The sequence below is a fragment of the Curcuma longa genome, chromosome 11 (assembly GCF_044706935.1).
Source record: "Curcuma longa cultivar G26 ecotype Majalengka, Jawa Barat chromosome 11, ITB_CL_G26_1.1, whole genome shotgun sequence".
Classification (NCBI taxonomy): domain Eukaryota; kingdom Viridiplantae; phylum Streptophyta; class Magnoliopsida; order Zingiberales; family Zingiberaceae; genus Curcuma; species Curcuma longa.
In genome coordinates, this window is record NC_133871.1 from 4,803,656 (window position 1) to 4,827,586 (window position 23,931).

The window sequence follows — 23,931 nt, forward strand, 5'->3', positions numbered from 1 at the left end:
AATTAGAAAAAAATAATTTATAAATTTTAAGTAAATAAATTTATAAATCCCTAATTAATTAGTAAAATTTTCATGATATTTAAAAAATTCGGTTAATTCGGTTAAAACCGAATTAACCGATAAAATATCGGTTCGGTTTATTCGGTTTTTATTGAAAAATTCAGTCGGTTCGGTTGGTTTGAAAAAAAATTGGTTTATTCGGTTTTCGGTTTATTCGGTTCGATTTTAACCGAATATTAACCCTAGATATCAGTTTTGTTTCTCTCATCTCCACATCTTCCTATTTCAAAGGTGGGGATCAAGAATTCGCTAGCCCTAGGAGAAATCAGCAGTGGCAACATGTTCCCTAAGGATTGGACTCCGCCTTGCGGCAACTTCTGCACCAAGAAATACTCTAATTTTGTTCAGATCCCATGTTAGTATCTATCATCTTTCTGCAATTATGTTCTCTAGATTTTAGATGATATCTGCCAAATATAAGCTTGATATTTCACTGTTTCTTGGAATTAGGTGTGAGTAATTTCTCATTGACTATTTGAATGCAAATAGTCAAGATCTTCTTGCTGATGTCTTGTTCTCCATTTGGAAGAATCCAGTGGCTATCTGAAATGATTGTTGCTTAACGCAGGGAGAATCTTCTGCAAGAAGGGTTGCGATTCTGACGGAGAGACCTGGGAAGAATGTGAGCATGTCCATTTCTTCACTTCTTTTTCTTGATCTTATTGATATATGTTACTGGAGATTATGTCAGTGAGAAATCACTTTATCTAATTGATGAATTAGTTGGTAATAGCACTTTCACTTTTAAACTTGTCCTAGTGATAATTATTTTTGTCAAGCTATTTCCCAACGCCCTGCCCTGTCTCTGTGCTTTGTGAATTAGATCTTGTTTAGTGTTGAATTACATGATGGGAAACGTATGCTTCGTATCTAGGAATGTGAAATGCACTGTAAGTTGCAACTTGCTCTTCTTGGATTTGAAATCCAAAGGGCAGTCATTTCAAGTAACCCAATTTCAGGATGCACTATTCAGTTGTTAATTCAAGAGTCTATCATTTCCATATTTCGTAACCTGAAAGATGATTTATTTTTGTGGACTTTCAGGTAAGGATGAGTGCAACGTGATATGCTATAAGGACCCTGTTTTGAAGGACCATGACTGGAGCTATTATATTGACAGATCTCCAGGACACGATAATTACTCTATGGTATGTATCCAAGATTCCCTTCTCTAGATATGTCCATAGTTAATTCATGATAATTTATGGAAAGTGGAGACAACATAACTTGCTGAGACTTTTTTGGGTATGCTCAATATGCCACTTACATTTTCACTGTACTGCTTAAGCGTTGTTCTTTGTCAGCTATGATAGTCTGAGATCATTTTGTTTCAAGTAGTCATACTTGGACCTACATTTATGGGAAAATAGTTAAAATAATGACTTTAACAACAGTTCTATTGTCGTGCATTGCTAGCATTCTATTGAGAGTTGAAGCTCGTTGCTATCGTTTAATTGCCCCCCAGGTTTTCATGCTGCCTAGACCAGAAAAACTGATCAGTTGAGAAGGGAGAAAATATGGTGAGTTTAGACCAGCGAAAGTAGGATTCTGCTTGTTCGTCTATAATCAAGTGATAAACTGAAAACAAAACATTAAAAACAAAGAACATGGACCCCTGAGTGTTAATGCTGAACAAACAGAAATGGAGGAAATAAAAGATAATAGAGGACAAAGTATACTAGAGGACCTATGTTACTGGATCTTTGTTTCATGATAAAAAAAAAACTCATGGTTTCTGTTTTCTTTGTACTGTTACAGCAAGGCATTGAAGACAAAAAAGTTTAAGATCTGTGTACTGTCTAACAATATTTTTGCTTATTTTAGGGTTTAGGGTTTTAGATATTAAACATAGTAAGATCATTGTTTAAAAGTTGGTCTGAATTTTACACTTGAACTTTCACTCATTGCTCATCTGAAAGTGAATTAGAGCTCTTTGAAGAAGAGATGATTGGTAAAAAGTATGTAATCATGTTATTTTGATCAGTATTGGGTAAAAATTTTTGGCAATGGGAAGCTCAACCAAAGACCTAGTCGTCAAAGTTAGACCGAAGTTGAACTAATAAAATCATGATAACAGTAAACTAAAATTAAAATATTAGTATAATAACTTTACCTAATCTATAACCAGCATTCTAACATTGGGGACTAACTTGAATGTTGGAGGATTGCAGTAGAATTTGCAAGTTTTGGTTGCCTTTGGTTACAGATTACTGCAAATCAGTTTTAGGCAAATGAAAAAAATGTAAATTCGAATGCAAATAATGCAGGTACCAGTCACTAACTCACAATGTCAAATTGTATAATAGGTTCTTGTAACCAAATCATTTGAATGACTGCAAGTGCAAGTTCTTTATAACCTTTTTGTTTATCACTCTTTTATTTTTCTATAAAAAATTATTATTTTTCCTATTTATGAAGAAATGGAGTATCATTCAGAAATGTTGAAATTGAATGATATTTCTCCATGTCTATATACTTCTAAAATATTATTAGGCCAGCTAGTATGTGGTTTTTTGAATTGTAAGTTTACTTGTGGCTTCTACAGCATTGTTCACTGGTGTCCGCAGACATTCATTTGCCAGTAAGTTGCCTATTAAATCTGAAATGTAGGACTAACTGAATTGAGACTATTAGCTAGCAATACCACTCATCTCAAATCAGAACCCTTTTTTCTTGGGCATCACTCAAGTAGCAAGAAATTCTAAAATTTGATTATCCAATTCTGCAAAAGTAATTATGGGAAAAATTTCATTTTGCTCTAATAGTTCACTCCAGTTTAATTTACCTTGAGTTGTTACATTGTCAAAGTCTCCCCCATACTTTACAAACTCTAGATAATTTACACCTGTATAGTTTACAAAACCCTAGTCAGGGTAAAAATTGACAATAACTATACCCTTGTTTGGTGGAGTATGCCCTCACTAGCGTCTAAATCTAGGAGGTGCATTCTGACAATACTGGAACTTTGGAGTCATTGTGCAGAAAGTGAACTCTGGAAGGCATTTTGACTTTGGTGAAAGTATAATAGCATTTTGTAGAAAAGGGTAAAATCTGAATGATATAGTCAAATTCTTACAATAGTTTAACATCTGTGTCTTCCCAGGTATTTACAAGCTTATATTTGAACCATTTGTTTCCAACTTTCCGTTTCCTGTGCATTGCATAATTGTAATGATGAATGAGCAAAAGGAGTTAGTTATCATATTGAAACCACACTGAAAAAGGTATTATAACACTCAACATTAAGGTATTGAGCTAAAATAATAATAGCATGACCCTAGTTAAAGATATCGAACCTGAGAACAATCTGTAGTGCCATTTAAAATTAAATAGCTAAGGATAATTCATTGACCTACAATTTTTATTTTCCAAAACAAGAAATAGGTGGATATGTTGGCTCAAATTGCTTCAGAATACCATGTGGATAGTGATATAATATTTCAGAAAACTTACATAATGTTTCATTCTGTGCATTTTGAAAAGCTGGTATTAATTGTGTATTTGTATTATCTTATATTTCCAGATTGTGTAAATGGAAAGTGGATCTTGTATGTAGTTGCATAGATTCTTTTGTATCCAAATATTGGCTTTCATTGTTTATGCTTTTTTTTTCTTCCCGTATCACATATTCTTGCATCTTCAGTGAAACTGTGCTGCGTTTTCATATTCATGCAGGAATGCTTCCGTGCCTGCATTTCTGGCTGTGGTTTCAAGGTATGTTTTTGAAAATCTTAATTACCTGGAATATCTTCCAGAAACACTTCCTTAAAATGTCAAATGGGCTGTTGCTATTTGTCACTACTAACACTACTGATAGTAACAGCCGTAGTTAATTGACAATCTTAAGTTGTGTTCTAATAAGTACTAAGAAGTTGAAACTTTTTTTACTTTAAGTTAAACTGATGCACGAAGGGATCCCTTAACCCCTTTAGGTTCAAAGAATTGACTATCAAAATATAATAGTTCATGTCTCCTTTAGTTTAGGAATAGTTAAGTATTCAACTTAGAGGTGTAGATGGTCCATGCCTAGGCCGGACACAACACCAGCCATTTCGGCTCATTTTTCAGTGTCATGCTTGACTTGGTCTGGAGAAGGCAAATGCCTTGTCCTGCATGAGCCTAGGCTCAACATGTGGGCCTAATAATTTAAATTATAAAATTATAAAAAATAATAAAAGGGGAAAAAATCTTTAAAAATAGAAAAAAATTAAAATCACAAAGATTATAATGTTTTGTCATTAAAATTGATATTTTATTTTATGGTATAAAAATTAAAATTGATGGGTTTATTACATACTATTCAAAATATCCAATATTTATAATATTATTAATAAAAAATCAGGCCCCACTGGGTTGATGCCTGGGCAGTCCCTCGGGCTGCAACCTCAGCGCTCGGTCCAGACCTGTTAGGTGTGTTAGGCCTCACTCCACGATCTGTCAACATGGGTCTTGCTATGCATGGCCCAATTTACACCTCTAGTTCAAGTAAATTTTCTGAAACAATTAAATGTATTACATAATATGCAGTTATGTTTGTATATAAATTTAAGAAAATCTTTGACTTTAATTTGGGAACACTAATCTGATAGCTCCAAGAACGATTTGAAAAAAGGTTACCTTATTGAGGTAACTAAATTTATGGATGGAGATACCTAGTGCTTTCAACTTCAGTGCTTGTTAGTGTTATTGCCACTTGGTCGCAGAATGATGTTTGAATATGGATCAGATACATGGACGGTGGTGATGTGGTATTAAATAAACAAACCTACATTTATATATGGAGAGAGAGTTTATTTATTTAATGTTGTACGTTATTCTGTGATCCAACTTCCCCATTGGAATCACATTGATATTTCTAATTACAATCAATCATTCAATCAGACTACTACAACCATGAATTCTAGCTGTTTTTCATCCATCTCTGGCTTTACACTTCCCTTTCGCTATTGTGTAATTTTCAGAAAAATAAATATGCAAACCTCCTCACAATAATTCATGAAATAATGAAATCCTCTTCTGAACCCTGGAGGAAGGTAAATTGTGATCATATTGCAACAAAACAATTTGGACTCTAGTTATTAGCTTTCCTTATGAAATTTTCTTATGCTGCTGCATTTAGAATTGGCCCATTGGATGACACAGACTCAAACACAATTCTTTTTGTTCATAAATAAGATTATGCCAAATTTTGATACATGTTCTCAATGATTTCACTCAAAAGATGTACATAATGATGAAGCTTCATATCAAATTTTATACCTTTCTCTCTCCCCTCCCGACTTTCAATCCCAGTAAGCAAAACTTAAAAGGTATTAATTTTCTCTTTTTTGTGGATATTTAATGATAACCTTTCTTGAAGGAGAATTTTTTTTACTCTTAATCACTTGGAGTTCAGAGTTCAGCTAGTTTCTACATGTGTCATCGTCAAATTGGATGATTGACATTATTTTATGTTATTCAATTTTGCTTTGTATATTTATCATTCCTTTGTAGCTGATTTGATATTGTTTGACAGTTTAATGTTCTACAAGAGATGGTCAACCAAATTCAACCGAACAGGCCACCAAAGCCGCTAACTGAAGTTAAACCTAAACCTATCCCACAACATTGTGACCCTACTGCAGCCTCCGACGAGTTGCCTTGTTCGTCGGCGTGAACAAAACACTGACCGCAGATTCTTTCAGAAGAAGTCATATAGTTTAGGCATCCTCCCTTAACATATACTCCAACTTTTATTTTTATGGCGAAATGCACCGTGCAACTCAATCTTCTCACACAAGCTTACAGGTAGAAGATGCACTTTCACTTCACTGTTAACCGATCGCAGAACACAGAGACAACTGATTGGTCTGATTCTGGTCATTCTTGGAAACCCTCCTTGTATTTTCTCCGCTGTTGCACATGCGCTGGGTGGCGAAGTGTTAGTGACTATTCGATTCCAGTTACAAGTGAAACATCGTGATCAATAGAAAGGAAACAGATTTTGTTGCCACTGTTCGAACTACTTTAGCTGTGACTTGTGAGTGCACTGTTGTTGTTGCTCGATAGCATCTCTTGCTATGCAAACGCAAATTTACTATAGTATCGAGGTTTCTATTATGAATAAACGTCCACTGCACGTGGTTGGCAGTGGTGGTCGACCAGTGGTCGACACTTTAGTGGTTGGCCATGTCAACGGACGTTGTGCCAGCGTGGTGCGGTGTGGGCTGCCTTGCAGTCCAAGAAACAAAAAAAATTACAGGAAAAAAAATTGTGAAATATGTTTATCCACTGTTTTGTCGACGGGAAAAAAAGGAGAAAATTTCAAAACTTAAATTTTATTTATTAAAAATTATAAAAATATATATATTAGTAGAAAATATGGTCCGATAGCTGGAGATGCATTTATACCTCTCCCTAGGTTTGGTGGATCACGCCGTCGAGATCTCTTCCGGAGACGCGACCACCTTTCAAGTCTCGAATCGAAAGAGCCAAAGCAAGAACCAAAGCGAACGCAGGCGGAATCAAGAGAAGACAAGAGGCTACCTCTCGTATCCTCCCCTCTTTTTGACTTTTCTCATCTCGCTTCTTCCGTTCCTCTGCAACAACAACAAAAACTTAGGGTTTTAGGGTTTTGACGTTCGTGGAATCTTGCGCGAGTGATGGGTTATCGCGCAGCTCGTCATCGCGCAGCCCGCTGGAAGCGGCAAGGTGATGCACTGTTTCTTTCCCTAACCATTAATTCCTTTTTCTTTGCTTCTGGCTGATAATTTCTACTTTTTCTTTTCTCCTTGCACTCCAGTCGACGTACTGTTCTAGTTTATACCAACATTGCGAGACTGCGAGAAGGACCGTTCATATAGTGAACTTGGATCCAGCAGCTGAACAGTTCGACTATCCTGTCGCTATGGGCACGTTCTCCTTTTTTTCATCTATATTTCTTGGTTAAATTGTGCATCTGACAGATTATTGATTGACTCGTTCATCTGTTGTCATGCCCCTGCAGATATTAGAGAGCTTATATCTTTGGATGATGTCATGGAGGAACTTCACTTGGGCCCTAATGGAGGGCTTATGTACTGCATGGAGTATCCTTCACTTCGTTCCATTTCCTTCTAAACCTCTATGTTTTTTGGAATTACACAAATTTTTGGTAGCCTAGTTTAAATTTCTAATGTTCGCATTATATAGATCTTCATTCCTTTTTTTCCATGATTTCTAATTATAAATGATGTATGTATGATAGACTATTAGTTCTGAAGCATGATCTCACACCTTTATCACGAGTGTGGTAAAATTTATGATGGGTGACTTAATCTCAATTCCCTTCTTAGAAATAATGCGGAAGCATATGCTGGATAAGTCAGTCAAAACCTTGTTAACATTCGTTGTGATAGAGACATTTATTGTGATCCCATGAAAAATGGTCTCTACAAAATCTTTTTTTTTTTTGAAGAAAAGAGAACTTTTTTTGAAGAGTAAGCATAGAGCATCCTGTATCCTGTTATTATTTCTGGTCTTCTTGGTTAAGAAGATATAGTCCTTTTGGATTAGTTAATCATTTTTTTCATTAAAAAAATCAATTACTGTATTGTAATTTTTATTTTCATTTCCTTAATAATAACTTCAGACACCTTGAAGATAGCTTAGATGATTGGTTGGAAGTTGAGCTTGAGAACTATTTGGATGATGACTATCTTGTTTTTGACTGTCCAGGTAATAATTGTGGATGATAACAAAATTGATAGGTTTATTTTGTTATAAAGGTGATGACCCAAGTCTCTTTTTTTTATCTCATTGGGTAATTAGGCATAATTTCCATTAAATATGTCGAGAAGATATACTGCCTGTGAAAATTAGAAACTTAATGGCAATTTCATTAAGTTTAGTTAATGTATTTAATATTACTACCTTACATTCAATAGAGCTCCATGATGATGTTGATAAATTCCTTTCATAAGTTGGGAGTGTATGAATTTTTTGTCCCAGCTTATTTCAGACTAACATAAGAAATTACTGTAGTCCAAGCTGTGTACTATTTTCTTGCAGTTTTTGAAATTCTGTATAGTCGGTAGCCCTTCATTTACCCTGTTGGATCTGGAGATGTGCACCACATTGTTTTAGACTTTCTGTACAATGGTTTCATAAAGCAGCAACCCTAAGTATTTTCCCCGTATATTTGATTTGAGTTTAACTTCTGCCAGCTTGTATATCATTTTTGGATCATTCGACATTGATAATTCTGGCTATTTATTTGCAATCCATATTGAACCCATTCGAAATGTCCATGACTTTCATGATTATTGGCCATTTACATAGGGTGTACATAATACTTTTGGTTGTGACATGATATTATTGCTTTATGATCCACAGGTCAGATTGAACTCTTTTCCCATGCCAATGTTTTAAAGAACTTTGTGGAACATCTAAAGCGTAAGAATTTCAATGTTTGTGCTGTATACTTGCTTGATTCACAGGTTTGTTCTTATTTTACTCTCTTCTTCAAGAAAATTTCTTCTATTGAAAATTCACACAGAACAATTTTTTATATTCCAGTTCATGACTGATGTGACAAAGTATATAAGTGGTTGTCTTGCGTCTCTTTCTGCAATGGTTCAACTTGAACTACCTCATGTCAACATTCTTTCAAAGATGGACTTGGTGTCAAACAAAAAGGATGTTGAAGAGTGGGTTATTTTTACTTAGTGCTTTCTTTATTTTATTATTATTTCTTTTCTAGTTGTGTCCTCATCTCACCATTTTGGATTATAGTTATTTAAATCCTGAAGCATCAGTTCTACTGTCTGAATTGAATCAGCATATGGCTCCTCAATTTGCAAAGCTAAACAAGGCTTTTGCAGAACTGGTATGAGTAAAGAAAATTTTAATCATCAGTTATTTTCTTTTTTTTGCATCCAACCATCTCTTTCCATGTTATATTTATACTGGGAGGCGATCTGTTGTAATATTGATGCTTAATTTGTTGGAGAATGTAAATCAAATTGTTCTTGATCTGCACAATTTAAGTTTTTTAAAATTAGGGAATGGAAATTAAATATCTTTGATTAAGTAACTTAGTTTGGAATGTTCATATAACTGGAAAGCATATTAATCTGATAGATCATCTTATAATAGTGTAGGAGTCGGAAGAATGTGATTGTATGTTTTAGAGTGATCATTTTAAATATCATATTGACTAGCTTTCTACATTGATTCAATGTTTTTTGCTCATGTTTTAGATAGTGAAAACGGTAGAGGATTTTTGTTTATACTTCATAGGATAGTAGAAATGTTAAACTTACAGTATCTTGGTATATTACAGTTGGAATACTGGTGATTGTAGAAATGTTAGTGAATACAGTTAATAATATCTGCTTGTAGCTTTGAGAAAGAAAATTATTAAGGTTCCTGGTACAAGCTGAATCTGTGAAGTTTGTATTGTTATTTATTTATTCATTTAAATATGTGTTTTAATTTTGTGCAGATTGATGATTTCAGCATGGTTAACTTCATACCCCTTGACTTGAGGAAGGAGAGCAGGTAAAGTTCTTGTTTTTTTGCTTATGTGTAAATTACTTAATAAGCTGGCAGGCAGACAGTGCAATTTTTGAAATGGGGATTGGCAGTCAGACCCTGAGGATACATTATTGTGGTATCGTCTTAATTGACTAATGAAACAACTCTATGCTACCATATATCAGCTTTTATGGCTCTTATATAGATATATCTTTTGACTGTCAGCATCATGTTACATGCAACGAGTTTCCAAACGATTTTTTCGTTTTTTGCTTGTGTATTGTAATTTTCTTAGGAAGTGGGTTCTCATGACTTTGTTTAATACCATACATTTCTCAATTCCCAACTAGATACATCATTTTTTTACTTCTAGAACATCGGATAATTGTGTCCAATTTTGCATCGTCTTGATCATGACACTAGATGCATGGCTAGTTTCTGTGACTCAGAAGGATGGTTAGAGTGGATGTGCTTAATACTTTAATTGACTGATAGATTTTTTTTTCCTATCACTTGTCATATATTACTTCAAATTGATCTAATTTATCTAGTTTAGCTTGGAAATCACATTGTAGGTGTTGGGGTTGACGATCTATTAAGTCTCCTGCATTATTCGGCTTTAAGAAGAAGCAACCTCAAAGACGTGTCTAACTTGTTTTACTCTCTGAATGCAGCATTCAGTACTTGTTGTCATATATCGACAACTGCATCCAGTACGGTGAAGACGCAGATGTGAAGGTTAGAGATTTTGATCCTGAGGAAGATGAATAAATTCCATTTCTACGCCTAAGAAATTTAAAAGAGCGCGGAGTCTAGGAAGAGGCTTAAAGAATGGGACCAATTGAATCCTGATTATCTGTTGGCTGGCTTAGTTCGATTTTTACCTTTCAAAAATTGCTTGCGTGTATTTGTTTTGCTAAGCTAGGTTTGATCATTCAACCATATGAACTAAGATAGATCTCTTTTACTAATTCTTTTTGTCTTTTTTCCATATTAGCTACGATGAAAACATTTTATAGTAAGGGTAGTGACTTGTTCATAATATTAAAATTTAAAGGCTACAGAACTGTGTTGTTACTGGATCAGAGGTTCCAACGAGTTTATTTATTATCCACATGTTTCAAGTGTACAATTACTTGAGCCTGGAAAATGAGGAAGAGAGGAGGAGAAAGAAATTTGTCGTTTATATTTACTTCAACTTTGTTGACTTAGAGGAGAGAAAGATATTCCTGGGATATTCAATTTCTTCCTTTTAAAGCCTTCACTATCGAACTCATCCTCATTGCATACAATGGATCTTAAGTCGTGCTCTCACGGGACACAAGTGATTGAGGATTCTTGACCTCATCGTCCTCTTCGCCAATCTGTCATCTTCATCCCACGACGACAAAGGAGATTTACTCCACCTCAATCCGCATCTAAAGTATCTAAGTTATGTGAACAAGTTCTTGCAAAGAAAATGCCGTCGCAAAGAACTCAATCAACTCGCTCTTGACCAAGACAAATGAAGAACGAGCTCATCAAAATTGGACATGGACCGATAAACTCGCTCTCGAACAAGACAAATGAAGAAAGAGCTCATCAAAATTGGACATGGACCGATAAAATCTAAGCGATCGTTCATTTTCAAAATTAATTGGGTATGCATGTTTAGACATCTGAATTGTATTTATTCGGAATAGTAAGAAATTTGTCAAAAAAAAATCATCATCATTTTGACCAAAAAACATATCTCTATTAAAATTTTTTTTTTTGTATCTATTCGGAATAGCAAGAAATTTGTCGGAGAACGTTTCAAATAACCTTGAAAACATAATAAAAGAATAAGAGTCAAAAGTCTAAACTTGGCATGGTTTGATGGACAAATAATAAACAAAAAAAAGACGCCTTTAATTATTAAAAAAGCATTTTAAAAAATATTTCTTAAAAATTAAAAAAAAACACTTCATTATTTTTTATTAAAAATATTTTATTTTAATTCTATTATAGTAGCTATCGAATATAAAATAATTTTTTATATTTAATTTAGTCAAAATATAAATAATTTTATATTAATTTTTTGTTATGATTTTATTTTTTTAATGATTTTTTAAATATTTTTTAAAATTTTAGTAATAAATAAATTGTTAAAGAATTTTTGTTATTTAAAATTATTTTATGTATATTATTTTTAATTAAATTGTAGAAGTTATAGAATAAAAATATTTTTGAGAAAGGAAAAAAATCTTAGAGCACTGTTCTATTTTTTCTTAAAAAAGGAGTGCTCTTTTCGCATAATTAAGGGCGACTTTGTCATATTTGCCATAAGAACAGGTGGGAACGACGAGACTCTACTTCCGCCGCACAGAGCGGATGGTGATCTGCGCCGCACTGAGCCCCCATTTTCCCCATCCGACGGCCGAGAAAAAACTGGCAGCTCCTGTTTCTACGGTGCACCACCAGAATTGTACCCTGATTCAGATTCTGTTCGTTACCTTACCTCGGTGGCGATCTGGAGTTCGATGGTTGGTGGTCGTTTTAGGGAGTTGTTGTAGTTCGAAGGTTGTTAAGTGGAGACGCGGGTACGAGAGGTCAGGGTTTCCTGGTAAAACTCCACGTATCGTATCTTGAATAATCCCTCTTTGACCGGATCAGTGCGTTAGGGATCAGCAGAGACGACTGGTTTAAAATAGGGAAAAGCATCGATTGTCAGCTTCTGTCATCGCAGCGCCGAGGGAATTGGATCTTGAAAGAGGTTCGATCTCAAACACTTCGATTTGAGCGCCAGTTTCTACGATTTTGTGATCTTTTCGATGTTTTGGGAGGATAATGTACATCTTCCGAGTGAAAGTTTAGTCGATTCGTGATTTCTTAAATGTTTCTTTCGTAAAAATAAGTTTAAAAAAAAAAAAAAAAAAACCGAGCTGTTTGCACTTCGAACAATTGCGAGCTGGCTTGATTTGGAGGTTATTTGCTTACAGTAGAGCATAGTGAAATTCTCGTTGTTGTAGCAGCTAAGGTACCATTTCTATTGGTATGTAGCATCGTCATCCATTCCAATCTCTTGAGTTCATGTTCTCTTCATGTCGGTCTTATTGACTTGGTAATCGAATTCGGATGAAACGGCAGTGACTATGGATATGTATTTTACGGTTAAAAAAACTGTTTTTATGATGTTTGAATTCTCTGAGCTTCTTTATATGAAGCTTTGATTTATTGAGATAAGTAACCATTGTATTTTTCTTTTCTGAAAGATCATAATAATGTCAGGTTGAGGCAACATATGCAGAATTATTATCTGTGGCGGTGACTGAAATAAGTAAGCATGAGTTGTTCTTGTTTTGGTGCTTTGTTTTCCCAAAAAAAGCATCTTGAGCCTACTGAACAGCACTCCAATGGTAAGAATCAACTGCGGCAATCAGCAATCTAAGCTGTTTACAGTTATCACTTTCGACAATTATTTTGTGTTACTTTCTTTCAATTATTTTAAGGCCTGTAATATTCTTCTAGGTAACAAAAACTTGTAATTTGGCATAGCTCTGTGAGGATAAATATTCAGTGCTTTAAATTCTGGAGAATCATCTCACCAAAAAGCAATTTGTAGAATTACTGTTATGTACACTGTAACATATTTTTGAAGCTCAATCGAGAGATAAAATTCATTTGACTGAACCCAATAGTTGGGATAAATGCCGGTTGACGATGATGGTGCATAACTCAGTATGTAATTTTCTCTCTGTCTTCCTCATGCAACTTTAGTCACACTGAGAGATACTGGACAATTACCAGGTGAATATATGTTAATGGGAATAGATTAATTGGTAGGCTGTGACTGCTCAAATAATTTTAAGTTAATAGAATTTTAGCGCAATTTTTTAAACAGCCAGGAAAAAGACCATTGATTTCTTAGATAATCTCACTCAGCACAGCCTTTCCATGATCCTCGAGCCTCTAATCTCAGGATCTTATTTCAGACTAACCACACAGCTTAGAAATAACCAATTTAGTCTTCTAAACATATTCAAACTGGGCACTTCTTGTCACTTGTATGAATGATGTGATTATAGGTAATTTATAGATTTATCATAGATCACTTAAACATCTTATTCAACTATTTCATTTTTGCTCCACATTAGTGTTTGTATTGTAAGCTGCTGCATTAACTCTCCTATTTCTCTGTTCAGGATTTTTATCAGTCAAGAATATAAGACTTTTCTCATACGTTGAGCTAAAATCAGCTACAGACAATTTTCATCCAAGCAACAAGATTGGTCAGGGTGGTTTTGGAACAGTATACAAGGTAAGTGAGGAAATCTTATTGCTGGAGCCTTTGACACTGTAGTTAGAGAATATCACAGTTTCTCTTAGGGAAGTTTGCATTTGGGATTTTATATTCCTTTTGATTCATCGATAATGCATTAATCTGAGTTCCTTTGGCGTCTCTCAAGAGTAATCTATTGTGTGTGTATCTTGAATGTAATTGCATCTTTATAAACTCCCTTTATACAGTTTGTGGTATAGTGACTGTTGAGTTTTAGAGTAATTATAGTTGAAGATCCTGAGATGATCGTTAGTGTCACATCCTCTTTACTGACCATTCTGTGATCCAATTAGCATGCATAAGTTATTTTTACTTAGGCAAGCTTACTAACACAGCAATAACTATGTCGTGGAAGCTTATGTTGACCTTATGCTAAATTGGAAAATAAAACAACTTTTCAAACTTATAGATATTGGTTAAAAGCAAAATGTTTCCCAAATATGATTCATTTTTAGTTTGTTCTTTTTTTATTCTGTTAGGGAGCTCTTATGAATGGAGTAGTGGTTGCAATAAAGGTACTCTCCGCAGAATCTCGGCAAGGAATCAGGGAATTCTTGACTGAGATTGATGCCATTACAAATGTCAAGCATCCAAACCTTGTTGAGCTTATTGGTTGCTGTGTCGAGAGCAGTAACCGCATTTTAGTATATGAATTTTTGGAGAATAATAGTCTTGATCGTGCATTACTGGGTAAATACCAAATTTTCAGAAGATTGATGATAAATTGAACATACATTAATTCATGATTGTTAGTTATGTTCTAGGTCGAAACTGTGATGCAAGCAAGCTGAACTGGCACATTAGGTCCGAGATTTGTTCGGGAATTGCCAAGGGAATTATTCATCTTCACGAGGATCTTGTGCCACCAATTGTTCATAGAGACATCAAACCTAGCAATATTCTCCTCGACAGTAATTTTGCCCCCAAGATTGGAGATTTTGGTGTGGCCAAGCTATTTCCTGATAATATTACTCACATCAGTACGCGCGTAGCAGGAACAACGTATGGTTTGGTTAACCATTTAACTTCTTTATACAAATAATTCCATTTATATATGCATGACCAACCAACAACTGCTCAAAAATTGTCTTACATAATATCACTGTCTAAGCTTCATTTTCATAAAGCTACAGAAATGAAATATGTTTTTTTTTTGCTTAAGATGTAATAGCAATTTATGATCTAATAGTCTGCTCTCAGGATTTCTTAACTAAGGATAAACCTATAGCTAGAGGTATTATCAAAAATGTTGGGTATGTTTAAATTTGCTTAATCTGGTTCTGTGAATAACTGAGCAGCTGTCTAAAACTCGAGGGAAGGGAAAGTGAATGGAGTTGAATCTTGTTCTAAAATTAGGTTTCTGTTTTTGGCATAAGAAAATTACAAATAGTGGAACACAATTAGACTTGAAAATTCAGCAAACAAGATGAAACTACTTCCTTGTAATAGCATACTATAGCAACCATTTTCTGTAATGCTTTCAATCTTGTCAGATTAGCTAACATCGAGCCAGAATGAATTCCTGGCAGGATGACACTACCTCTCAACATCTAAATTAGTCAGCATCACTATCATTGGAGATCGTGTGTTTGTGTGTGTCTATGCTTGTTTCCGATTCATTGTTTCTCTTCCCGTACTAAGTTATGCTGATGTTTGATGCAGTGGTTACTTGGCGCCTGAGTATGCTTTGCAGGGCCATTTAACCAAGAAAGCCGACGTATATAGCTTCGGAGTCGTCCTTCTCGAAATAATTACTGGCAGAAGCAACTCAAGGTCATTTTCAGAATGTGGGAAACCACTTTTGGAATGGGTAAGGACAAATTTCTACTTGGAATGTGCTATTTAGTCTTCTTCTGTATCATTGTCTCACCTTTAAGTGAACAAATCTTTGATTTTTCTGGTACAAATTACAACCTTCTAGCTTAGGTAGGTTATGCTCTAGCATTTCTCAGTGGGTTGTTATATGTATCGTTAATCGTCAAAACTCATACACGTGCTTTAGTTGCAAAGGTTCGAATTGAATATCGTTGTCATTCATTTACAGGTATGGAACTTGTTTGAAGAAAATAGGCTTATTGAGGTTGTAGATCCTGCTCTGGAGGAGTACCCACAAGAACAAGTCTTGAGGTATACCAAAGTAGCACTTTTCTGCACACAAGCAGCAGCTGCACGGAGGCCATCCATGCCCCAAGTGCTGGACATGCTAAGTAAGCCGGTGCAACTTAACGATGAGGAAATTACCATCCCTTGTTACATCGAAGAAGACTCGACAAAATTTATTAGGGGCTTTAGAGCGATAACTTCCAACAGTTTGCAGCCGAAATATTCCATGAGTACTGATTCAACCGTCCCGTTCACCTCGAGTCAAGTTACTTTCACTGAAATATCTCCGAGATGAGGATCGCAGAAGTAGGGTAGCAGGTGGCATTCTTTTTTGCACAGCATTTGCTGTTCAGGGGTCTCATGGAGAATTCCAACCCAAGCACATAATTCGGGTGAGCATGTCTCGGACTCTGATACTGTGTGAATTTTTTTTTTCCTTTCAAGTTCGTAATCAATGTATTTTCCTTGATATGTTTGTATGTAATCATGCAAAGAAAGTAGAAATTTCAAGAGTATGTATGGATTTTCTTGACTATTTTAAGCAAAGCAGGCAACTAAAAAAGTGTATCAAAACGAAACCATAGTAAGCTTAAGAACTAGCATCCATGAAGAATTGAATGGTTTAGATATGGTCGCCAATGATTCTCACACGGTTTATTCTGAAACATGTATGACGTTGAAATAGTCTCTTCCTAAGTAGAGGTGCTGTCGGGTGGAGATGATTCATTAGTGGCTGTTTCCGGCTTGCTTCCGGTGGCCGCGGCAGCAGCCACAGCATTAGCTGGGACAGGCGGAACCAGTTTCAGATGTGGCGGTGTATCATGCTTGAGCTTTATCATAATCTGCCGCATCCTTGAAAGATCGGTGGGTTTGCCAGGCTTTGGTCCATGGATGACCACGATTGAGGGTTTCTTCTCTTGGTCTTTCTTCGCCTTCCTTTTCTCGATGTTTGCTATTTCATGAGGTATCAGCTCCGTGATTGCTTTCCAGTAATGCTTGTCTACATTAGCATAGAAATTCTCCTGATTTGCCAGGAATAGCTGTGTAAAAGAAGCGATAAGTTGGTCCATGTAGATTAGTTGATCCCACAAAAAAAAAAAAAAAAAGTAAATAAGCTGGTAACTGTTACCTTCTCCCTTTCTCTAGTTTGGACCTTGTTTGTCTCGGAATTCAGTTTCCTTTTCTCATGGAATGCTATCTTGTACTCTTCAGCTTCAGCAATGATCTGGTTCCGCAGCTCCTTTTCCTTGGATTCTTTCTCCTCGAGTAGGATTGCATTTTGTCTACATAGCAGACGAGGCAAAAGTTGTGTTCTTCCGGAAAACCAAGATATAACATGAAAACAAAATCACACCAGCAGGGTAACTAAATTCTTTTGTCGTTTTTGTTCGCAATCCATTTCAATTCAAATTGAACAGTTTGTAAAAAGAATGCTCCAAACGAATTTTGTGAGGTATTGATAGAAATTTGAATCTTAAAGAGTTAATCATGAAAAAAAATGAAACAAAAATATGTAGGATAATGATAGCAATCTAATCTTAATGTGCCAGAAAGTGGCTGGATATCATGCTCACTGAAGATTCAGCTTCAATATTTAACTTGATCTGGCATATTCCAGATCCTATTCAATAGTAGACAAACTTTAATGAACAGTTCTTCAAATATGTACAATTGGACCTAGCAAATCGAGAGGTCAATCGTCCTGAATAATAAAATGCATGAATTAGTATAAACAAAAAAATACGCAATTTGAGTTTCTATCAAAGGTCCACCTTGACCTTATTGACTCTACGAGTTTCAAAGTCTTGATATCTACCTATTGGCATTCTCATAAGAATGCAACCCCACTTGAGACGATGGATCAGTTTATAGATGCAAATAGTTTCACCAATAGATCATCATAAGCCTCACCTGATCTTGCAAGCTTTAGACTACCTGATCTGCATAACGCGTAGGCAATCTAAAGTTATGAGCCTTGATATGACACTCGGGATTTCATACATCAAAACCTGAAGAACATAGAATTGTTCTACTAAAACACTGTTGCTCTGCATAAAAGATCCTTTCACTCGACACAACTTCTAAAAGATACCATGGAGTCGTAATGTAGAAGGAACCCAATCTCCCACAGAGAAAAAAAAATGGAGATCAAATTCCTTCTGAGAAAAGACAAACTTGATTGGTTGATGCACAGAGGAAAATCTATGCTTGCAACATTTAGTTTTAAAGTATATATAAGAATACCAGGCTTCAAACTTCAAGACAAGAATATATGCTAAAAGGTGGAAACTTTAAGACGCCAGAATCAACATATAAAAAAAATGCAGAAGAAATAGGGGCATCAAGCAAGCAGATCGTGAAAGGAGGGACTCACCGACGCCACTCCCTTAGGAGAAAACCCTCCTCCGGCTCCATCTCGGTGGGCGGAGGCAGTACCGGCCCATCCAAAGAGAACACCCCGTCGTGATTCACCTCCCCGAAGCGCTTCCCGTTGGATTCCAGCACGGGATCCGAGAAGTCAGAAAGGAGAGGGTCGTCTCGGAAGCCGTAACCCACCGGAGAAGAGGGGAAGCTGCCGCCGTTTTCGCCGGAGACTTGGCGGACGGGGACGTCGTGGAGTCCAAAAGCGCCATCGGAGGGCGCATCATCGAGGTCATCGAGATCGACGTCCTCGGAGGGGGAGAACGCGGGTGAGAAGGCGTCGAAGCGCTGCGACGGAAGTCGGGGGTCGTAGCCCAGGTAGCCGTCGTCGTCGAAGGGACGAGAGGAAGTCCTCACCGCCGGGACCTCCTCATCGTCGCCGGCGGTGAAGGCATCGTCGCCGGCGGTGAAGGCATCGTCGAAGGAAGAAGACATCGCCTTTCCCCTCTCTCTCGCCCCCGAAACCCTCGCCCCTTTTTTGGCAACCGGCGAAGCGAACAAAAGGCAAGCGACTGATATTTATGCATATATAAAGCAGCGGCGAAGCGATAAGAGACTAAGAGTGAGCCACCGCCAGGCGGTTGGAATCACGCCATTTATTATTTTATATCGGCCTGCTCCGAATACGGTATAAAACGACGCGGTATGATATATGAAGTTCAAGGCTGCTACAACAATATTAAATCGGGTCCATTTTCTACATACGCCCTTCGAAGTTAGGATATTTCATAATCTACTAGCCCAAGGTTCTCGTTGCCTTAATTTAGTGCTATTTGAATTATTTATTTATTTATTTTTGATCTAGATAGAATTTTTTATTTTTTTAATAATTCAGGTGTTCAATTCTAATTTTCGTTAATGCATACATAAATTGAGTCATAATCACATAAATCGTTTAATCCAAGTTATATCGAGCTCAAATTAAATTTAGTGTTACTTTAAATTTCAAAACTCATAAGAGTGTTATCTTTGAGAATGCTAGGACTAAATTGTCAATTTAAGTTAGGCTCGTCCGATTGATCCATCCTATTGAACAATTTAAGCGGATTGAATTAAAATTTTATCAATCTATTTTAAGATAGATTCAGATGGAGTGATCCACTTAGGCTCGCGATCCGCATGGATCAATCCGCAACCTGCGTAGATTGGCCCTCAAGTTAAGAAAATTTATTTTTTTAATTTAAAATTAAAGGAACAAATTCAATAAATTAATGGGTGTATCCATCTAAATAACAATCCAAATTTAAAATTTTCAACTTGACTCGTTTAAACTACAATCCAAACTTAAAATTTTTAATATTTTCTATATTATTTTTATTTTTTGATTGATTCATCGATTGACCCGCCTAATGTATAATCCGCCTTAAGTTGGGTTGGATTGAAAATTTTTTAACCCGCTAAGTTGGTGGGCCCGCTTATCCCGCTCCGTCATATGATATATTTTTAACGAATTGATCCGTCCCACCATGAGTTGGTCCATTTGACCGCTCTAATAGAACATGTACAATGTTCACTATGTGGGTATTGTTGGAGATGCCAAGGTGGATGATACTTCGACAAAGAGTGGGTAACGAGACGTACCACAATGAGAACTATACATGTTGTGTAACACATTTGACGGTAAGGAAGGTTGAGGAAACAATTGTAGTGATTGTTACAATTATAGGCATTGAACAAGTAGCAAAGTTATTAGACCTTCGTAGAGGAAATGAAAATGTGCAAGATGGCTTACTTCATTGTTCAACTAAAAATATAAGAGTCCACCACTGGAGGCAATCGTTCAAGTCGTTCGAAGCGGCCACGACTGCATCCTTATGAAAGAAACATAAAAGCATAGGAAGCTCCTCCATGAGGATGTGGAAGCATTTGCACTCAGTGGTTAGACATGAGATAGAGGATGCCACTAGAATTTGGATGATGATGATGATGAAAAGTTTGGGATGTTAGCACCAATCTAACCGAAAAGAGTTTCTTATAGAACCATTTCAAAATCAGCATTTATGCATCTCACAGAGTTCAACACACAAAGTGTTAGCAGAATATCTACCTTGTTAGCTCGATCGACACTCGAAAGTCGAAAGAAAAACAGTGGCAGTTGGCTGTTAAGCTCTTGCCTTCAGCCTTCTTGAGAGAGTATTTGGCTAAAATTCATTATTTTCTCTGATTAAATGTACTGTAATTAGAATGACATCCAGATAAATATGAGAATCAATCCAAATTTCGAGTATAGCACTGTTGAAGCACTGCTGCATTCCCATTTCGATCAAATCCTTCTAGATGGATATATTGCAGCAAGTGCACAGTTGAAGGAATGATGGGAAAAAATGATAGGATCATGTTATGACTGCAATAATCAAACTTTCTTGAAACAATGATGCTAAGAAACAGTGATGCGATGGCGCTGGTCAATGTGCTCCTTTTGCACCAGATGCTCGACGTCACCGAGTTCCACTTCAACTCTTTGCCACTCCCTACCACTCTGGAACAACATCTCAATCTGTTCTAGTGATTTGCCTTTGGTTTCAGGAACATACATATATACAAATATCACAGATACTGCTGAAATTGCTGAGAAAATGAAGAAGGTTCCTGCCACGGAGAGGACCCGGCACAAAGACAGGAAAGACATACTAACCACACCACTGCTTACTCTATTTCCTACAGTTCCTAATGCAGCTGCCTGTGCACGCAATCGGAGAGGGTAGATTTCGGAGCTCAATACCCAACAAACGGGGCCAATTCCTACAGAAAAGAATGCCACATTTCCGCAGACAGATAGTATTGCCACCAAAATACCTGCTTTTAGTGAGACCAGGTCATGTCCAAGCAGTGTGAGAGCTAGGGCCAAAGTGATCAGGCAAACAGTCATTCCAACAGTGCTAACATATAGCAAAGGCTTTCTACCAACTCTGTCAATCAGCATGATTGCAACTAAGATGAACGCAGTTTTAGTAAAGCCAACAGCGACAGTTGCAGCAAGAAGCTTGTTATCAGATTTTATTCCGGCATCTCTGAATATGGTTGGGCTGTAATACACAGTCGCATCAATACCAGTGATTTGCTGAAAGCATTGTATGCCAATACCTGTAATCAACATCCTACCAAGTGCTGGGGATGGACTTAGAAAGTTCATCCACACAGCCTTTTCCTCTTCCTTTGTTCCCTTTACACCACCAGCAGCTTCCTCTATTTCAGCTAATCTCTTCTCAACTTGTTCCTCATTCTCTGTTATCTTCATTAGCACTGATCTTGCTTCATCTGCTCGATTCTGCAAAACCAGCCATCTAGGAGATTCAGGGATAACAAGCAATGCAAATCCAATGAAAACAGACGGAAGAATCCCAATGCCAAGCATTATCCTCCAATTTATGTGTTCTGAAATATCGGAGAATGCATAGTTTGAGATGTATCCAAGAAGAATTCCAAAATTGATAAAAATCTCAGGAAAGGAAGTGAATGATCCTCGAGAAACAGTAGGTGATATCTCCGCAATGTAAACAGGTGCAATCATGACACCAAAACCTATTCCGACTCCAGCCAAAAGCCTGCCTATGATCAGCACTCGGAAAGATGGTGCAAAGGCCATTACCGCAGCACCAATTTGAAAAATGATTGCAGCTAAACCAATAGTCCACTTACGGCCAATAGCATCTGAGGTTCTTCCAGCTGCTAAACTACCTACAAGGGAAATGATGCTCAAGCACCCAACAAGGATTTCTTGCTGGACTTCTGTAATGTGCAAATCCTTTTGAATGAAAAGGATGCATCCACTCATAACGCCCACATCTAAAAAAATAGGCAATAGGAGAAAAGTTAAGTCGACATGCTTTATAGTCAACATATTTAGGAACACAAAGCATCTCTAATGCCTACAATGTTCCTTAAAGCTATTAAAGAAATTACTATCATAAAGTAATTCTTGAGACATTGCAAATTACACAATACATTCTCCACCTAAGGAGCCTACTATTTGAACAATAAAATCAATTGCTGCCCAACAGGGTACAATATCTTCAGTGAACAAGATAAACAGAGTTTCTGATAAATTTTGCAAGGTAAACTGACAAAGTATGGTATTAAGGAGACAAAAAGATACAGGAACGATCGAAATTAAATAATGTATTTAGTAAATTATACAACAAAATATATTGGTCATATTATTGGATAAGCATTTATTCATGTATGACCTTTGTCAGAATCAAGCTCCAAGGAACTCGACTAATAATTCTTAACATAAGAGAAAGCACAATATGACATTACTTCATAGTAAAGTTGCGTGATAGCATATTACCATAGCGATACAGGTTTATCCTTTCCACATGAAGAGTATACTCCAGAATTTTATTGAGGAAAACTTTTAAAATCAGAAAGTAAAATGCATCGCCAATTAATGATTTGTAGTGCTATCTAATAAATGCTCAAAGAGCACCAGTGACTGTGCAATTACATGAAACCTTTCTTAGATTTCGGTTGGTCAATGACACAATCTGGAAAATTACGGATATGAATGCAATCATAGATTTAGACCTAGCAGATGCCGTTGCATATGACAGATCCGAGAGACCTCCATCTACATCTCCACTTGGCATTCAAAATGCATCTGGGGGAAACAACAACAAAAAAACCCTAAACTTTCGGCAAAAGGAGAGGTTTTCCTCACCGTATCCCAGAAGGACGGAGTTCAGAGATGCAAAGATAGCACAGGCGAAGACATATCTCCTGCTTTCGCTCCCCCGTTCCAGGCTGTGCTCCACGAGCTCGTCTCCGATTCTCCCATACTTCCCTTTGCCTCCAGGACCGGGAGGCCTCGAGATCCCGTTCCCGTTGAAAGCTCCGTTGCCGGTCGCCCCGGCAACGCCGTACGCCATCGCTCACTCTCTTCTCCCTTTCCTCTAAGGAATCTGATGAAAGAGGAAGAAAATACCGCCCAGGATCTGGTAAAGCGTTCTTGCTTCGATCAGCCGGAAGAAACTTTTCGGGTTTCGCACGATTTGGACGAAGACCGGCGCCGACGCCGATGACTTTATCGGGGTCGGTTTTATTCGCTAGGCTACTGCCATTTTGTCAATATTTATTTCGATAACCATCGAGCACAATTGTTTCATACCCATGTATACCTTTATGTTCATTGGTCAGACAACGTTGGTGCCCCGGAGTTGTCGAGTTTCAACGTCGAAACCGTCGGCGGAAGCGACGACTGTTGACTTCTCAAAGTATTTTTTATTGTAACGGCCCAACATCATAGACTCATCTCCGGAGCGCCATTGAAAAGTCTTTCACCTACGTGGTCGACGGTCCTGATCATCGGGTGAGGAATTGGGTTTTCGTTTGGGCAGTAAAAGATCGCCTCCGCCAACATGGGAGATCAATTCTAGACGCGAATGGCTCCCAAATGCCCGAATCCAGCTGTTCGAGTCGTGGTGACAAATTCCCTCGTTGAGTTGATTAATTGTTTAAAAAATATTCTAGATTACTTTAGCATTTTACGAAACCGTATGATTTACATTTAGGAATTCTTGTGAGTATAATCGTTATGATTTAGTCCGTGTTTC

At 36.9% G+C, this 23,931-nt stretch overlaps 5 protein-coding genes across 5 annotated transcripts; 3 read left to right on the forward strand and 2 right to left on the reverse strand.

Moving 5' to 3' along the window:
* The first annotated feature begins 295 nt into the window (after positions 1-295).
* On the forward strand, positions 296-6,077 carry LOC141841623 (uncharacterized). Its single transcript, XM_074729803.1, has 5 exons — positions 296-415; positions 629-682; positions 1,105-1,208; positions 3,736-3,774; positions 5,576-6,077. Exons 1-5 carry the CDS (start codon positions 340-342, stop codon positions 5,714-5,716), a joined length of 414 nt encoding a protein of 137 aa, XP_074585904.1. The 5' UTR covers positions 296-339; the 3' UTR covers positions 5,717-6,077.
* A 638-nt stretch (positions 6,078-6,715) lies between these two features.
* On the forward strand, positions 6,716-10,546 carry LOC141840553 (GPN-loop GTPase 3). The gene is made up of 9 exons (XM_074728580.1): positions 6,716-6,750; positions 6,842-6,950; positions 7,046-7,127; positions 7,670-7,755; positions 8,413-8,516; positions 8,596-8,726; positions 8,812-8,905; positions 9,524-9,579; positions 10,230-10,546. Exons 2-9 carry the CDS (start codon positions 6,947-6,949, stop codon positions 10,324-10,326), a joined length of 654 nt encoding a protein of 217 aa, XP_074584681.1. The 5' UTR covers positions 6,716-6,750; positions 6,842-6,946; the 3' UTR covers positions 10,327-10,546.
* Positions 10,547-12,095: 1,549 nt separating this feature from the next.
* Positions 12,096-16,515, forward strand: LOC141838275 (putative serine/threonine-protein kinase). The gene is made up of 7 exons (XM_074725707.1): positions 12,096-12,289; positions 12,805-12,932; positions 13,719-13,834; positions 14,335-14,545; positions 14,620-14,857; positions 15,518-15,665; positions 15,900-16,515. Exons 2-7 carry the CDS (start codon positions 12,860-12,862, stop codon positions 16,251-16,253), a joined length of 1,140 nt encoding a protein of 379 aa, XP_074581808.1. The 5' UTR covers positions 12,096-12,289; positions 12,805-12,859; the 3' UTR covers positions 16,254-16,515.
* Positions 16,516-16,555: 40 nt separating this feature from the next.
* LOC141838276 (clathrin light chain 2-like) lies at positions 16,556-18,876 on the reverse strand. Its single transcript, XM_074725708.1, has 3 exons — positions 18,333-18,876; positions 17,088-17,241; positions 16,556-16,998 (listed from the first exon to the last, which is right to left on the reverse strand). Exons 1-3 carry the CDS (start codon positions 18,812-18,814, stop codon positions 16,651-16,653), a joined length of 984 nt encoding a protein of 327 aa, XP_074581809.1. The 5' UTR covers positions 18,815-18,876; the 3' UTR covers positions 16,556-16,650.
* A 1,580-nt stretch (positions 18,877-20,456) lies between these two features.
* Positions 20,457-23,412, reverse strand: LOC141837605 (putative polyol transporter 4). Its single transcript, XM_074724984.1, has 2 exons — positions 23,040-23,412; positions 20,457-22,165 (listed from the first exon to the last, which is right to left on the reverse strand). The coding sequence occupies exons 1-2, from the start codon at positions 23,245-23,247 to the stop codon at positions 20,757-20,759; spliced, it is 1,617 nt and encodes a 538-aa protein (XP_074581085.1). The 5' UTR covers positions 23,248-23,412; the 3' UTR covers positions 20,457-20,756.
* Positions 23,413-23,931: the final 519 nt, after the last annotated feature.